Genomic DNA, 15,157 nt, shown 5'->3' with positions numbered 1-15,157 from the left:
GAAAAGCAAATGCCAATTGGGGTGGATTCGATTAAGACAGGAAAATGAATTCACGAATCACGAACGGAGAGATTATTAAAACAAAACTATTCCGCCAAATAACCCTCCCAGATTTCTCTTCCCCGTCTCTCTATCTCTCTCATCATTTTCCTTCTGAGATTATCTTAGGGTTTCGAAAAAACTAGGGTTCGTTATGGCTTCCAAACGGATCTTGAAAGAACTCAAGGATCTCCAGAAAGATCCTCCCACATCTTGCAGCGCTGGTATCATTTCTCTCTTCCTTGATTTCGTTTATAGATATCCCGTGTTTAATTTCTCTGTAATTTCTCGAGTTTAGCCCGATCTGTTAAATTTTATATTGATTAGTTGTATTTAGTTGTTTGATGCGTGTAATGATCTTTGTTTTGGTGGAATTGAGTGTTTGATGTTGATTATATGTGGATTGAACTTTGTAACGTCGGCAATGTTAGGGTTCTGATGATCTTGATATGTCTTAGTGATGAAATACAATTTTGAATGAGATTGGTGATATTTCTGGTTCATAGAGTCCTAATATTTGAAGGAGAATTTAGGTCTTATTGTCATTATTATTTTGGTATATATAAGAGAAACTCCGTTCGTTGAAAAACAAAGTTGGCGGCTGATCTATCTGATTTTTGTCATGTAAGAAAGATCAGATCTATATGTTTTCGAATCTTGTTCCGTTATTTTTATATGCTTATTTTGGTACTATCTCTTGCGGATTTTTCGCATATTAAGAAAGGGTTGCTTTTAATTATCTAAAAGATCTTCAAGCTAGATAAATTCGTTCTTTGGTGACTCTACTCGTTCCTCCTTATAGCAAGTATACTAACTTGTACGGAGCTTACTAGATGCAATTAATCATCGGGTGGTTCGAAGCTGTATATTAAAGACATAACCTTGACGAAATACAGTATAAGCTCTTTACATGATGAATATATCGTGAATTTTTGAAAACTTAGATTCTTGTACTTCTGTTATTCTTATTCAAGTTGTATAAGGTTGAATTACTTTTCTTTTTATGTTTTTGATTGCCCAAAACACTTCCCTTGTTATAAGTGCAAAAATTGTAACGTTAATGATCTTTTTCACAATTATTTACTTATTTTGATTTGACTTTTTCTATTCACAGGCCCTGTTGCTGAAGACATGTTTCATTGGCAAGCAACAATTATGGGTCCCCCTGACAGCCCCTACTCCGGTGGAGTCTTTCTAGTTACCATTCATTTCCCTCCGGATTATCCATTTAAACCACCAAAGGTAACATATTAAAATGATCTAGTGAAATGTTTCTTTCCATTTAAGTTCCTCATCATAGAACAAGTAGTTTAATTTTTTTTTCAAGAATGTAATTATTTTTTTTTTGGATTACTTTTCCTTTTTTTAAAATCAACGTCAGGCGAGCTGATTTATGTGTCATCGTTTGGACTATCTTTCCGGTATCTACATTCTTTCTGTACAATAATCACTACTCTTCATTAGCTACCCGACATGCCTAAATCAGAAAAGTTGAAAATTTTAAGTGGGTAGTGGTTAGTTATATGCTTGTAGTTCAACATGACCTTGATAATCAATTGAGAATGAGGAGTGGCCTCAATTGGGATAGTTTGATGTACGTAATATGTTAAAATAGAGATGTGGGTCGTTTTTCTGGGATTATAGTAAGTTTGTATCTCCATGTGGGGTTATTTTGTTTGGAGGATTTCTTGGTAAAACTGTAAAGTTGTAAGGTGATACGTAAATATATTATTTTGAATACACCAAGGTGCTGGTAGATAATATTTTAGTTCGATTGTTGAATAATTGAGCTGGTATACTAATTAGAATTTAGAACATAGAAATAGCTTATAGAGTATGAGTCACACCTAAGGTGTTTCTTTTGTTCATCATGATATCTTGAATGAGCAGATTGCTTCAGAAGTTATACACTTCATTGGAATTTGATCCATGTCTTTTCATTTAACGATATTTGTACTTGTAGGCTTGTAGCAATGTATACTTCTAGAAATATACTTTAGTTATTGCTGGAATTAGAGCTTTACAGAAATTACCCAATGAATGTAATGCTAGCACATTTTCTTTGCATAAGTAAGAGTTACTGGTAAACCCTTAACCCCTTATTATCTGTTCAGGTCGCATTCAGGACAAAGGTTTTCCACCCAAATATCAACAGCAATGGAAGCATCTGTCTTGACATCTTGAAGGAACAGTGGAGCCCTGCCTTGACAATCTCCAAGGTTCTTGTTTCTCAGTTTTGATGTTTTTATCCCATAATTTTACCCATATAACCCTTGAATTCCCAAAAATAAGGAATTAATGAAGTGTTCTTGGTAATTTGGGACCCCTTAATATATTCCTATATGTGTATTTTTCAGGTGTTGCTCTCGATCTGCTCTTTGCTGACAGACCCAAACCCCGACGATCCTTTGGTGCCAGAAATTGCTCATATGTACAAAACAGATAGGAGCAAGTACGAGACAACTGCCAGGAGCTGGACCCAGAAGTATGCCATGGGCTAGTGGGCCGAATGACATACTGAGCGGGTAGTCCTTTCCATTTGTCTTTACTATATTTGGGTCATTCAGTATTAAATATAAATATGACAACTATTATGATTTGAGGAAACGAAATCGGTCTCTTCACCCTCATGAAAGAGGAACAAAATTAGTGAGAGATTGAGATCTTCCCCTCTATAAGAACATGAAAAACTTCTGGTTGTGATTGTTTGTATGTGACTGATATTTGGATCTTTTCTTCTAAGAGGGAAAATCAACTATTTTCTCTTCGATTCAATTATCTCTTGTTTGGCTATGTTGTTTCTTCTTTTTCTTGTTCACTTATATGTACTGAGAGTCTGAAACTGATTTTACTGTTTACTCTTATCACCTTATCTATAAATCTTTGATAAAGACGAGAGAAATGGAGACAAGTTTTAATGAAATCCCGCCACTAGAATTAGATAGCATACTTCAGTAACTTTATTTTGTAAGGGGGGACAGCCGACAGCATAAAGATTAGGAGCATTACGCATAAAGTTAATCATTAGTTTGTTGTTAGTTTATCTGATTTCTTCTACTTTTTTGCGTTCGTATTAACTTTAGAACTGCAATTTTAGAATCTTTTGGAGATGACTTAGAATTGGAATTGCGTCATGCCTGCACTTTTGACATTGATGTTCTTACATCTTGGTATATTATCTAGAGGAAATATGGAATATGCAGAAGAACCTATGGATCATATCGTGGGTTCAGTCCGGCTCTAGGTTTGGAACTTGTATCTTGCTTAGTATCATTACCTTCTTTGTTTATAGCATTGACATTATGCTCATGGCTTCTACAACGTAGTTGCTCATTGCTCCTATAGCTTAGTTTGTTTGTCCGTGAATTTGCTCTCCAACTAGGTTGAATCTACTCACTGCTCCTATGGCTTTTAGTCGGTCAATATGAGATAGTATAGGTATCAAGTAAAGGTAGTAGCGGCTTTTGAGGCTGTTCTATTATTGTTCTTAAGGGCTCTTCTTATGGTTCCTCTATATGGTTAGCTATTTATGGCAGGTATGAGCTTATTCATATCCGCTTACAGCTGTAAGTGGTGTAGCAGTGCACTTAATTTGGTGGCAGGTCTGAGATGTTATATGAACTTGAAGAGTCATTAAATTCAATGACATTGACTTACATAATAGATACAACATGAGGAAACCTTCATTACTGGATGAGAGGCCCTGGAGGCTATCACTATTACTTTTACTTTATTTACACCATATATAGTATGAAATCAGTTCTAGAGGGTTATTTACATCATAAATTGCATGAACTTAATTCAATTGGTGAAGAGGATAACAAGATATCCTATTTCATTTACTACGTATAGTAGTCAGTGACCGGTTATCAAATGAGGGAGTTGAGAGAACTTTAATTGTCGGTCGCTTATCGCATGTAGCGGTGCGTGTAGGCCAGCTTGGGCTTTAACCAAGCCTACCAATCCCGGGTTGAAATAGTGCCGGGCTAGTTTGTTGAGTCATATATCCCAATCCGGCATGGGACTAGGACCGGGCCTGCTAAACCTTGGGGTAGGCTAGTTCGGGCATGAATGGGCCAGGCTGCGCTAGGTCGGGTTGGGGCACTTGGCTGTTAAGTGTAAATTTGAAAAGAAAACTTCCAGTTTCTTCCTTAAAACTTACTTTTCCTAAAAACCTACAGTTATTCACAACAGAAGTCTGGAAATCAATGAAATTCGTGTGGAACATCTTTTCCAAATTGAGGGAAATAAGTTCATGGAGCAAACTCGCTATGAATATTTATCTGTCTGAAAAAAGAGATATTGGGATGGGTTGGGTCAGATCGATGGGCTTTTGCCCCTTCACGGGGTTTTACTGTTGGGCCGGGGCAGATTGGCCTAGTGGATTCAAAATCAAGACCAGTCCAGGACCAACTTGGGCCTGTCTACGATGTGACTCCGGCGTCAAGTTGGGCAGGTAAGCACTATTAATTTGGCCTAATGTCATGAATGTGCAAAGAAAAGTGAACATAACACGTCTAGTAAAAAAAGTTGTAGACGTATGAGCACAAATAGAATAAATACCCACTTTTGGTTCACTTTTAAATCTGTATGAAGCTTTTGATTAAGCCGGTCTGACTAAATTTTTACAAAATTCTTTAGCTAAATGGGGAGTTTTGTCCTCATAACCAACAACAACAAAGAAATATGGGTTTTTAAGAGAGATTTATTTTGCCGAGGTCCACTTTCAAATATATAATCACGTGGATCCCGAGGTCAATCTTGTGGTCTTTTATTTGTGATGAAATGGATGAGGTGTCACGTGTGATAGAAGATAACAACAAAGTGAATCTTTTGTATGACTCGGCTTTCACCTGAATATCCTCATTTAGCTTGTTTACTGGGTCCCCTATTTCCTACGTGTCGAAGTCTTAGAAGTAACAAATAAAACGGCGATTCTTTTGGAAGATTCTTTGGATCTTCGAAATTTTCACCCCAATCGCCATTAGGGTCTGTTTGGCTACTCCTTCCTAATGAAAATAAGTCAGTACTTCCTTTTCTCTAAGGAAAAGGTTTATTGTGTGTCCACCACAGAGTGTACAAAGTGAACACATAGCATTCATGAGTCTTAATTGTATCTAATATTTTTACCATTTTTTACTCAACTAGAGAGATTTATTTGATTCGTTTATCAAATATTAATGAGATTATATAGACCCGAATCGCTAAAAATATACCTAGTGTTTGTTTAGTAATTTAGTTTATCGATTATCAATCAGTCAAAGTCTAGTGGGGAAAAGTCCCTACTATGCATTAGGGCGTTTGGTTTTCACTAGTGTATTTTGCATTTAGAAGCCAAATGTTAAAGAAAATTATAATAAATGAATAAAGTATTGTTTGTGATTCAGTTATGAATGTTGGGTATCCTATATAATACAGAGTAATTTTAGCAGCATCTAGTTTATTCTCCCATCACCTCTTTCTCCAACAATAATTTATTTCTTCTTCTCCTTCCATCTACTCTCTCTCTCTCTCTCTCTCTCTCTCTCTCTCTCTAAAGTTCACTCATTTCTCTCTCCTACGCCTCACTCTAAATACTCTGCTCCAATTTGTGTTATTCCTCTCTCTAGTTCTGTAATTCATCTCCATCCTTTTCTTTGTTTTACAACCTGTTTATTTATGGTTTATCTGTCCTTACTGTTTCAATTTCATCTACTTCTTGCTCTAATGTTGTTTGAAAATTAATAGGAAGACATTAATGCCAGTGGGAATGCTTTGAAGTAATTGAAACAATTTAGTGTTCTTCACTGTGGGTCTTGACCTGCCTCTCTCTATCACTCTCTCTCTCTCCATCATTATTTTTTCCTCTCTTATCTCTTCCCCTGTTTCAGCAAATTCTTATTATCTTTCTTGCTAATCTTCAAATGAGAATAATACCCATTACCTGAAACAAGAAGAGAAAATCAATCAATATAGAAATGGAACAGAATAATTGCAATCAGATCAAATACACAGAGCATCATAGCTTCATTAATGTGCAATCAAAACCGTCGATGAGATCTACTAATTCATCCAACCGTCCAAATGTAAACCAACCTAGAATCGTACGGTTCTCAGTTACTGATGAAAACGCAACTGATTCTTCAAGCGGCGATGATGATGATGATCAAGTTAACCTTTTCAACCGTCGTCACCGTCTGAAAAAGTATATTACCGAGATACGTATAGAACCATCTCCTTCTTCTCTAAGAGATAACGGTAACGGTAAAAGTAACGGAATTAGAATGAAAAGACCCGTTAGTCAAAAGATAAAAAAGTCAGTCAAACTACCAGAAAAATCGTCGAGTAAAAATTTGTTAAAATTGTCATCGGCGTCGGCGAGTAACGTTAAGAAGTATCGTGGTGTTAGGCAAAGAAAATGGGGGAAATGGGCGGCTGAGATTAGAGATCCTCTGCGACGTGTACGGAAATGGATAGGAACATTTGAAACAGCCGAGGAAGCGGCGGTGGCTTATGATAGAGAAGCGATTAGATTACGAGGACAAGATGCTTTAACTAATTTCCCACTAAAACCACCGGCTAAACAAGTCTCCGAAATCATTCCACCGGCTATCTCCGGTTACGAATCAGTAGACGAATCTCACTCCCGTCAACTTTCTTCTCCAAAATCTGTTCTTCAGTTCACTGTCACTGATCCGAATGCAGAACCCGAACCCGAGTCCCGATTTCAAACCCGACAAGTGAAACCCGTTCAAGAAGAAGAACAACAAAATTTGAGGACAAGTAGTTCAATAAATATGCCAGATTGTTTTTTCGGGGTAGAAGATTATCTAAATGACGTAACACCGTTATATAAGGACTTTATGCATTTTGAACCTTCATTAACGTCTGATATAATAGAAAAGACAGATATGACTTTTGATAGAAATGATACGTTTTTTGGTTTTAATAGTGACGTTAAATCTTCGGTTATAAATCAAGTCGACGACGATTGTTTCCAAGGGATTGACGATTTATTTTCGCAATCCTTCTATTAATTTTCGAATTTTAGTATCTTATTTATTATTTGTAATTATGCTGGTAGTAATTTATTGATTTATCAGACATTATATACAGTTTTGGTTACTCTTTGTATCTTTTCATTCATGTTTGGAATTGTGTTTTAATTTTTAGTCGTTAAGTGATGTAATGTTTTAGTTGATTTGAAACGCAATTCTACACATTTTCACACGATATAGTGGAATATTATCACTTTGTTATACTAGTTCCTACCTTGTTTGGATTTTGAGTTTTGCACGGGAGATTGCTCCGAGCTTTTATTCTAAAAATGTACTCTCATACCTTATTATATATATTTGACTTATTCAAATTAAATTGAAAACATAAATAAAAGGTAAATATGATGACTTTTAGGTGAGGGTTGTTGAGCTACATGCCGACTGGCGCATATATTAATTAATTGGTAAAAATGCATCACTATGAAAATAACACCAACACTATGGATTTCTTAATTAGGGTCGAGAGAGGGCTCTGCAAATGAGGAGTCTATAGGGCATAATGCTTTTGCTATTGGGTGGCCAATCCCTTGATCTTTCAAATTTTAATATTTAATCAACTTTTTTCTTTTTGCATTTTGCATTTTGAGTTGAATAGTGCCTGAGACAGAAGAGAGGAGCACAACTCCGAGGATTTTGATCAAATTTTAATGATTATATTTGTTACATTTATTATTTGATTTCACAATATATCCAATTGACCGAAATTTATTGATGACCCCCATTTTATTTTGGAGACATTTATAATTCAACTATTCCATATGACCACGAAAATATCTCATTTTATGTACACCAACGGGGAATAGAAAACCATGAGGTTTGCTATATGACATTGTTTTAAGTTGGGAATTGATGTTTAGACGTCGTAGGGGTAAGTTTTTCTCTGTTTGATATGAGGTCAAGAGTCATTACATTACATCATAGTTGTCATGGATGTATTATGAACATATTGTGAATTTGATAAACTCAATAACTACCATCTCAAATACATCTTACGTTCTAAGAACCATATATAACTCTTAAGGCCAACTTATGAGGCATGTGAGTCAATTTATTCATACTTTTATATATTCAAGTCCAATAAATCATAGATTTATATTTTCGTGACAATCGAAATTGGAACTGTAAGCGGAGTAGCTGTCCAATTTCTTATCAGTTACACTTACCATACACCCCACAAGAAAAGAACTTCATATTTATATGTACACGTGTTTATTTTATATATTTTATGCAAACATAGGATTGTTAGATACGATGATCTAGTGTCATTCTGTAGTGAGGCCTTGCAACCCAACTAGACTGACCTATCTTTTTTTTGTTGAGAGAGAGGAACAAACCTAAACTTGGGTTGCCCAAAATAAGATGGACAACCAACAAAGGAAGGCCGATGAGACGTGGTAGGGGCAGGGCCAGCCTACAACTCGTACTACGGTTTCTTTTTCTTCTATGATTGTTTTAACCTTGTACCTTTGTTGGACTGATCACTTAGTTCGGGCCAGGATCATAAACCTTGTTCAAGGCCCACCATGTGTGTAGTTGTCAGAGTTGGTAGCCCAATATTATAGGCCGAACCAACTACACATGTGAGTTATGAATATGTGATGGTTTGGTGTTAGTTAGTCCTGGCCCAATTAATCATGGGTCCTACTTTGTGACATTTATGGGCCCAATAGACCAACTTGTAACATCAATTTGATTCAATGTTTTTATGACATTGATAATTATAAGCTAATAATGGTGTAAATTTGTGGAGATGTAAAACCATAAATGGATTTGATTTACCTTAATTAATATACATGATTGTTTCTGTGACAAAAGATACATTATTTCATTTAGTGGACTTGTGAGTTTGTTTTCCATGTTTAGTCATTCAGTCGAATAGACAAATACCACTTGACAGGCACTTGCCACACAGTAAACAATTAGAGGCCTTAGTTGCACATTTATGGGTTGAGATATTACATGTACAAGGATCACACGTAGCAAAAGTAGATATAATTAAGATTTGACGAGTACATACGTGATAATATTTATTTTATTGGGTCGATGGTCCTATTGAATGTCCCCCACATCGCTCACGAGAGTGTCCAGAGACTGGGCTATAGGTGCACGCTGGCGCTTAATTAGTACCGTCTTTTGAGAAGACTCTTGGAGTCTTGGCCAAGAACAAAACCCCATACCACCTGTGCGTGGTGGTGGATAAAGGAAGGACAATATCGACAATTGCTAAAGCCTGAGGCGTCACAATTTAGTATCAGAGCCTAAAACGGCTCTTCTCTGAAGGTGGAGAGATTGTAATAGTCCCACATTGCTGCTCACGAGAGTGTCCAGAGCGTGGACAGTGGGCGTACGCTGACGCTTAGTAAATACCGAGACCTTTCAGAGAGACTCCTTGACCAAAAATAAAATTTCATACCACCTGTGCGCGTGGTGGTGGCAAAAGAAGGATAATATCGGCACGACGTCACAATTTATTGTGAACCGGAGGGTAAAGAAGAAACCGGGTGAACTAAAAAGTCGAATCCAAGTTTTGTTTGTGTTTTGGTTGGCAATGGCAGCAAATGCTGCCCTAGACGGGAAAAAAGGCCGCATCAACGTTGTTTTTTTGGCGGTCATCTGTACATGATTTTGATGAACCTCCTGAAACAGCGGAGGTGAAGGGCCTCTTTCTCTCTCTCTCTCTCTCTCTCTAGCCTACACTGACGCCTCCCATCGTTTGGAGCTCCGAACTCGCCCCACCTCTCTCTCTCTCTCTCTCTCTAATTAACCACTGGTAGGAATTATTCGTTGATTCTCTTCGGATCTTATTTCTCCTATTTCATTTTCTTCCAGTATTTAACCTAAAAACCATCTTCCAATCAGTCAAAATAAAACCTAATATATCAAATTAACCATTCCCATTTGCATTATCCCTGTCCACTTAACCTAAAAACCTAACACTTTTTCACATTTTACATAACTTTTTGAGAGGATGGTAGTTAGTAGAACTGGGGTTCCTTCATGGGTGACTGCTGCTGCTGCATCTAGAGTTGATTTCGATGGAAATGTTTCATCAATGTCGGAAGCCATTTTTCCCGATATGGGTAGAGAGAATTCTCCTCCTACTATACAATCCAACAATCATTCTGAAATTAATTTAGGTTTTATTGAACGATCCTTTTCTGCTGCTGGTGCTGCCGTACTTTCAGCTGTTCTTGTCAACCCCCTTGATGTCGCTAAGGTAATCTCTCTCTCTCTTTCTCTCTAGAAAAAAAAACAACTACCCTTTTAGGTTTGATCAAAACTTGTAGACGAATGAAGTTTAAAATTTCTGTCTTGATCAGAATATTGGTTCAATTAGCAATAACTCAATTCTGGTTAATTACCCTTGATCTACCTGATCAAGACTAGATCATTTTTGTTTTTTATTCATGTAACACTGATGATAATGTGTAAACATGTATTAGTTTGTATTGGATTATGATGGGTTTGTTTTATCTTTCTTCTTTATATATGCTATCCAGACAAGGTTACAAGCTCAGGCTGCTGGAGTTCCGTATACACACTCAGCTGAAAATGTTAGTGCCCGTATGGCATCTCTTGGTCCCAACTCGGTATGTGTTCAGAAATCCACTGTCCTTCGTTTGATTTGTATTTCGTTCCACTTAACTAGATACTTTTGCGTTTTTTTTTCTATTTGGTGAGAAGCATTTGCTCGAATTTTAGAGTTTTTATGCTTATTAAAATAGAATGTGAAGTCCTAGGTTAGAATGTCAGATTAATGTTGAATAATTGATGGAGTAGAGGCTAGGGATACTTGAAACTATCTTCAGTAATGAGCTTCAAATGCTAATATTTTTGCTACATAGTTTCTAGGGAAGGGGAGAATGTAATTTTGAACGAGTAACCACAAACGTTAGAGCTTTTGTGTCGAGTGTTGGTTACTTTGACATCAGATATGTCTATGTAAAAAGCTTGAAAGGAATCGGAGATTTAACCACGAATTTACCTGGGTTAATGGCCACAAATGCATAGCGTGTGGGTGAAGTTCTTCAAGGACAATAAAATCTTAGAAGTTGTATTACCAACATATACGAGAATTCTAGGCAGCATGAGTTTAATCTATCTGGTAAAGCGTACAGAAAGCTTAAATAGTTGCACGTCGATTGGATTAGCATATTGCACTACTTTATGTGTGCTGCATTTGTGGAATATGTGATCTCACGTCCACGATGATAATGGTGGTCACATATCTTCCTTGAGTGTTGACAGGTCTCTTTGTGACTTTTCACCTTCTGTCATTTTAAATTCCTCCTGATGTTCGAAAGATGTATAAAAATATGTTAAGTGTGAAACAAGCTGAATAAAACACCTGTCATTTACTTCCTGTTACTTTTATAGCTTTCGCCTCCACCATTTCCTTGGCAAATAAATCAGTATATCATGATGATTACTTGGTCTTAAGTTGAAGGAGGATATATTTTCCTTTTCTAGTATGATTGTAAATGTTTATGACCCCTAGTTAGGCTTTATAATCCCTATTTGAATCACATGTACATGAATTTTCATCTATATGTTAATTCGCCGTTTCATAAAAAGTAAGTGTTTGTATAATTGATTTTGCTTTATGCAAGCTTAATGGTCACTCATGAACTCTGAAATCTTATTGTCTTCTTCTTGGTCCAGATTTTCTCAGAGCTTAGATGTTCAGCATCATGCACACGTGTTGGGATTATGGGTGCTGAAGCAGTGTGCCCTCCTGACTGCTTCCAGTACAAAGGAACGTTGGATGTCTTCAACAAAATCATTGAACAGGTTGATTCATGCACAGATTCTTGAATTTTTCCAAGCATACTGCATACACAACTAAGGCTTAAGTAGTAAAATACAATCACAAATCGTTTGGATATTGTAGTGATATATCTTGTATAGGCATAAAAGCGGACTAAGTCATTCATAACCTGAGTTCATAAAAGCTTACAGTGCATAAAAGAATTCTGAAATAGTGTATGTTTATTTAATCCCTGGAAATAACGTTTCTTTAAGTAAGAATGGATGTATTGAAACGCAAAATATCTACTAGGCATGGAAGATTATCTCAAAGAAAATATAGATTAGGAAAAGTAACAAAAATTAGATCAATCCAAAGCTGCGAAGTATGAGTGAAGGCCTCCCAGTTTGTTGCAAAGTCTTCACGAAATAGGTTCCACACCCAATACCTTGCCAATATTACGATATCCGCTAAACTCCCATATTTAGTATCTCAAAGTCCACCTTATATGTAAAATTAGTCTGATTTCTCACTATCCAAAACAAGGCATGTGGAATTGATCTTCAAGCTAAGCTGTCATAGCATTTTCTTCAAGTTTAGCTCCGAAAAGTAACTAGAAAGTATAAAAAAATACATGTATCATGTGTGAACACATGTCTTTTAGGAAGGTACCGAACAATTCTGAACAGTTTTTGAGTGGTTCTCTCATCCCTGTTATGAACCAGCGAGTTTTTGTGCAGGAAGGAGTTGCAAGGCTATGGAGGGGTACAAATGCAGGCTTAGCACTGGCAGTGCCCACAGTAAGATCTTCAACTCCATTCCGTTTTGCCTACTTTCCTGTCTCCTCTTACCAAAGTTTATTCTACTTCATTTTCTGTATGCTATGTATTTCAATTGGATAATGCTCTGATTACCGATTGCATTTTTAAATTGTGAACCAGGTTGGGATATACTTGCCTTGCTATGATATTTTTCGTAACTGGATGGAAGAATTCACAGAACGGAATTCTCCTTACTTGACACCATTTGTCCCATTAGTTGCAGGTTCATTAGCAAGATCGTTAGCATGTGTTTCTTGCTATCCAATTGATCTAGCGAAAACCCGTATGCAGGTATGGAACTCCAAAATTCGATACTTCATCTCACTATCGAACATACATGCTGTATACCAGAGTTGGTGCCCAGATTTAATTACTTGACAGCTTTGGCAGCTTTGAAGTAGTTTTCAGTGGGGGCTCTGCGGGTGTCAAGCCTCCTTTCTTACGATTTACAAGGATTCTGGCTTACACTCGACGACAACTCATTTTCACTTTTACTTGTTTTTGCGACTTAGACTTCAATTTTTATATTTTTTTAGGCGTTTAAAGAGATCCAAGTTGGCGTAAAGCCTCCGGGAGTCTTGAAAACTCTACTTGGAGTACTTCCGTCATCTATGAGCTCAAATTACTTGGAAAAATGTAAGTTGTAACTTCCTTATGTTTTGGTGTGAATGTTTAGCTTGACATTGCATTTCATTGAATTAGCATTTCTGATGTGCTATCTTATTCTGTCTGGTCTCTTCTTGTGTTGTAATTAGTGCAAAGATATCGGATCTTGTGGACAGGAGTTGGAGCACAGCTTGCTCGTGATGTTCCCTTCTCCGCAATTTGCTGGTCAACACTTGAGCCGGTTAGATTCAATCCCAACTTCCAAAAACAGATTCAGTTGTAGATTTTTTTTGGTATATTTAAATCTAGTGAGTGCTACCTGATCTGAAAAACCCTGATATCAATGTCTTCTCTTCTCAGCTTAGGAGAAAGATCCTTGGACTGGTGGGCGAGAAAACCAGTGCGGCAACTGTTTTTGGCGCCAATTTCTCTGCAGGTTTTGTTGCAGGAAGCATAGCTGCTGCTGCTACGTGTCCTTTAGATGTTGTAAAAACACGCAGGCAGATAGAGGTTGGTGTTACTTAATCCTAAAAGCATTTTTTAAATAAGATTGCCAGAAGTACAATGTGGCACTTAGCTGACAATTTGACATGATCCATTCGTTTGACGATATTCTCCTTATCACATTTCATATAAATCATTTTATTCAAGATTTTTTCCAAAATTTGTCTTTCAAATTTATTTAACCGCCTTACGGATGAGTGATTATAGGTTGTATGGTGAGGCGATTTCCAGCCAGAGTGAACATGGTTATTAATATGTGTTAAGAAAATAGCACTTCGTTTCATAACATTTTGGTTTTAGATCATGATGTCAAATATGTGAAGCTTGTGTTTTAGTATAACTCAGGTAACGAGCTATACTACCTTTACATCTACGTATCAGATTAACTATTTGTTGATTAGTGAAAACGGGATGTTTTTCTTTCCAGAAGGATCCGACTAGGGCTCTGAGAATGAACACAAGGCAAACATTTATGGAGGTTTGGAGGTAAGTCCCTTTCCACATCTGTTTTGAGTCTTTTAACATTGTTTCTTGCACTCCGCTTGGTATCAGGGAGGCGGGAAGTTTCTGCAAATTTCACATCCATGTGAACTAACTAGAATTTAACATTTCTTAACACCTTGTCTCGACTGATTTATTGAGATAGCTAGATTAATCCAATAGATTGAACTTGCCTATGCAAATTGACTCATTTTATGATGATATTAAATGTTATTAAGTGGAATAATATGTCATAGATTCCGAGCACAAAAACTTCTTTTGCTCATGCAGGGATGGAAGAATGAAGGGACTCTTTACTGGTGTTGGTCCACGAGTAGCTCGTGCCGGTCCATCAGTAGGAATTGTTGTTTCCTTTTATGAAGTTGTGAAGCACATTGTACACAAGAAACGGACAGAATCATGAAAATGAATGAAAGATGTGTTCAAATACTTAGATTCCCGACTTACAACTTCAAGCTTTGATGATGTAAAACCACTATTCCTGACATGTAAAGAGAGAAGCAGTACACGAGAATCTTGCCATGCTCGAAAACTTTCATTGCCGAAAGGCATCTTGATAACCGTTTTTTGCCGTTTCAGTTCTTACTACTCTTGAAAGAAATTTAAAGAGCCCATTTTTGCAGTGATGAAGCAACAGAGAAGTCTAGAGAGAAAAGCTGTTGTCTGTTTTTTATTAATGGGTCCCGGTGTTCTTGGTCTTCAATCCTTGGAGGAATTGGAGAAACTGGAATCATCTTTTTTGGTTGTCTTCTAGAGTAAATTAGGGTTAGTCTTTCAATACGTAAGCTTCTTATAAGGTTCAAAGTTTTCCAGTTTTTGACCCTTACTCCCCCTTTGTACACCAATTTTGTAAGGCATTGATACCCTTTGGTAGTTCAATAAATCTAGTTGCAGTGTACGTT

General features: G+C 36.8%; 3 protein-coding genes across 3 annotated transcripts; all 3 read left to right on the top strand.

Annotated features, from left to right (window-relative positions):
• The first annotated feature begins 11 nt into the window (after positions 1 to 11).
• On the top strand, positions 12 to 2,814 carry LOC147534276 (ubiquitin-conjugating enzyme E2 28). Its single transcript, XM_086648272.1, has 4 exons — positions 12 to 263; positions 1,154 to 1,281; positions 2,154 to 2,258; positions 2,397 to 2,814. Exons 1-4 carry the CDS (start codon positions 194 to 196, stop codon positions 2,538 to 2,540), a joined length of 447 nt encoding a protein of 148 aa, XP_086504398.1. The 5' UTR covers positions 12 to 193; the 3' UTR covers positions 2,541 to 2,814.
• Positions 2,815 to 5,539: 2,725 nt separating this feature from the next.
• On the top strand, positions 5,540 to 7,141 carry LOC147534275 (pathogenesis-related genes transcriptional activator PTI6-like). The gene has a single exon (XM_086649071.1). The coding sequence runs from the start codon at positions 5,997 to 5,999 to the stop codon at positions 7,053 to 7,055; it is 1,059 nt and encodes a 352-aa protein (XP_086505197.1). The 5' UTR covers positions 5,540 to 5,996; the 3' UTR covers positions 7,056 to 7,141.
• Positions 7,142 to 9,211: 2,070 nt separating this feature from the next.
• LOC147534274 (mitochondrial carrier protein MTM1-like) lies at positions 9,212 to 15,150 on the top strand. Its single transcript, XM_086647054.1, has 10 exons — positions 9,212 to 10,293; positions 10,577 to 10,666; positions 11,739 to 11,867; positions 12,564 to 12,623; positions 12,765 to 12,935; positions 13,181 to 13,280; positions 13,400 to 13,491; positions 13,611 to 13,760; positions 14,182 to 14,240; positions 14,526 to 15,150. The coding sequence occupies exons 1-10, from the start codon at positions 10,045 to 10,047 to the stop codon at positions 14,656 to 14,658; spliced, it is 1,233 nt and encodes a 410-aa protein (XP_086503180.1). The 5' UTR covers positions 9,212 to 10,044; the 3' UTR covers positions 14,659 to 15,150.
• Positions 15,151 to 15,157: the final 7 nt, after the last annotated feature.

Source organism: Eschscholzia californica, unplaced genomic scaffold, assembly GCF_041429995.1.
Source record: "Eschscholzia californica isolate CP2 unplaced genomic scaffold, dmEscCali1.0.p SCAF_6, whole genome shotgun sequence".
Taxonomy (NCBI): Eukaryota; Viridiplantae; Streptophyta; class Magnoliopsida; order Ranunculales; family Papaveraceae; genus Eschscholzia; species Eschscholzia californica.
This window is presented reverse-complemented; position numbering and strand designations above follow the sequence as displayed.

Excerpts from the sequence above, each read along its gene's own strand:
- LOC147534276 (XM_086648272.1), top strand. The coding sequence starts at position 194 with ATGGCTTCCAAACGGATCTTGAAAGAACTCAAGGATCTCCAGAAAGAT. Across the intron at positions 264-1,153 it reads TCCCACATCTTGCAGCGCTG|GCCCTGTTGCTGAAGACATG; the intron begins GTATCATTTCTC and ends TTCTATTCACAG. Across the intron at positions 1,282-2,153 it reads ATCCATTTAAACCACCAAAG|GTCGCATTCAGGACAAAGGT; the intron begins GTAACATATTAA and ends TTATCTGTTCAG.
- LOC147534274 (XM_086647054.1), top strand. The coding sequence starts at position 10,045 with ATGGTAGTTAGTAGAACTGGGGTTCCTTCATGGGTGACTGCTGCTGCT. Across the intron at positions 12,624-12,764 it reads TAGCACTGGCAGTGCCCACA|GTTGGGATATACTTGCCTTG; the intron begins GTAAGATCTTCA and ends ATTGTGAACCAG. Across the intron at positions 13,281-13,399 it reads CTCAAATTACTTGGAAAAAT|TGCAAAGATATCGGATCTTG; the intron begins GTAAGTTGTAAC and ends TGTTGTAATTAG.
- LOC147534275 (XM_086649071.1), top strand. The coding sequence starts at position 5,997 with ATGGAACAGAATAATTGCAATCAGATCAAATACACAGAGCATCATAGC.